The sequence below is a fragment of the Penaeus monodon genome, chromosome 19, assembly GCF_015228065.2.
Source record: "Penaeus monodon isolate SGIC_2016 chromosome 19, NSTDA_Pmon_1, whole genome shotgun sequence".
Taxonomy (NCBI): domain Eukaryota; kingdom Metazoa; phylum Arthropoda; class Malacostraca; order Decapoda; family Penaeidae; genus Penaeus; species Penaeus monodon.
In genome coordinates this window covers 23530526-23531116 of record NC_051404.1, presented here as the reverse complement: position 1 = coordinate 23531116, position 591 = coordinate 23530526, and the positions used below count along the sequence as shown (strand labels likewise).

At 35.9% G+C, this 591-nt stretch overlaps 1 protein-coding gene across 1 annotated transcript in view; it reads right to left on the bottom strand.

The window, feature by feature from the left end:
- The window catches only part of LOC119585361 (nucleoprotein TPR-like), a 37633-nt gene that overhangs the window by 25460 nt on the left and 11582 nt on the right, over nt 1–591 (bottom strand). The window contains exon 12 of the mRNA XM_037934031.1: nt 122–250. Within this exon, the coding sequence (XP_037789959.1) occupies nt 122–250 (129 nt within the window). The remainder of the gene's footprint in view (nt 1–121; nt 251–591) is intronic.

Here is a 591-nt window from a genome sequence, read left to right as displayed (position 1 = left end):
GTTAGTGGGTGAATGCATGCATGTGTGTGAATACTTCTGTGACATTGTAAATAATCTGTTCAACATGAATCCTGCTTATGTGCACATGAATTTGTGGTATGCAAGTGTATTTTCTCCTAACCTGTTGCCTCTCCTGCTGTTGCTCCCTATTGCGCTGTTCCTGAGCCTTGCTCATCTCCTGCTGATGAGTAGCTTGTGCATGTTGTGAAGATGTTTCTAAACTGCGCACACGTTCTTGGGTTGCCACTAGCTGTAAGAGGCATTATCTTACCTTTATGCTATAATACTAGAATGGTTGGTATTTGAGGAAAGAAACTTGAATGTAGTATCATAATATGCATTTGTATATATATCATAAAATGAGTGTGCATTATACTCAGAAACTTTTATTTTCTCTTATGTCAAAAGAATAGCATTTTAATTTGAGAAAGCCATATTGGTGTTTCAACTAGCTACTCAGAACTTCACATGGAAACAATTCTTAGTAGGAACCCAGTTTTTGGGGTTACAAAAAAATTGAAACAATCAGATTCCTACAGATGACATGCACAGAAATAATAAGTAATGCATGAGTGAATTATCATTATTATT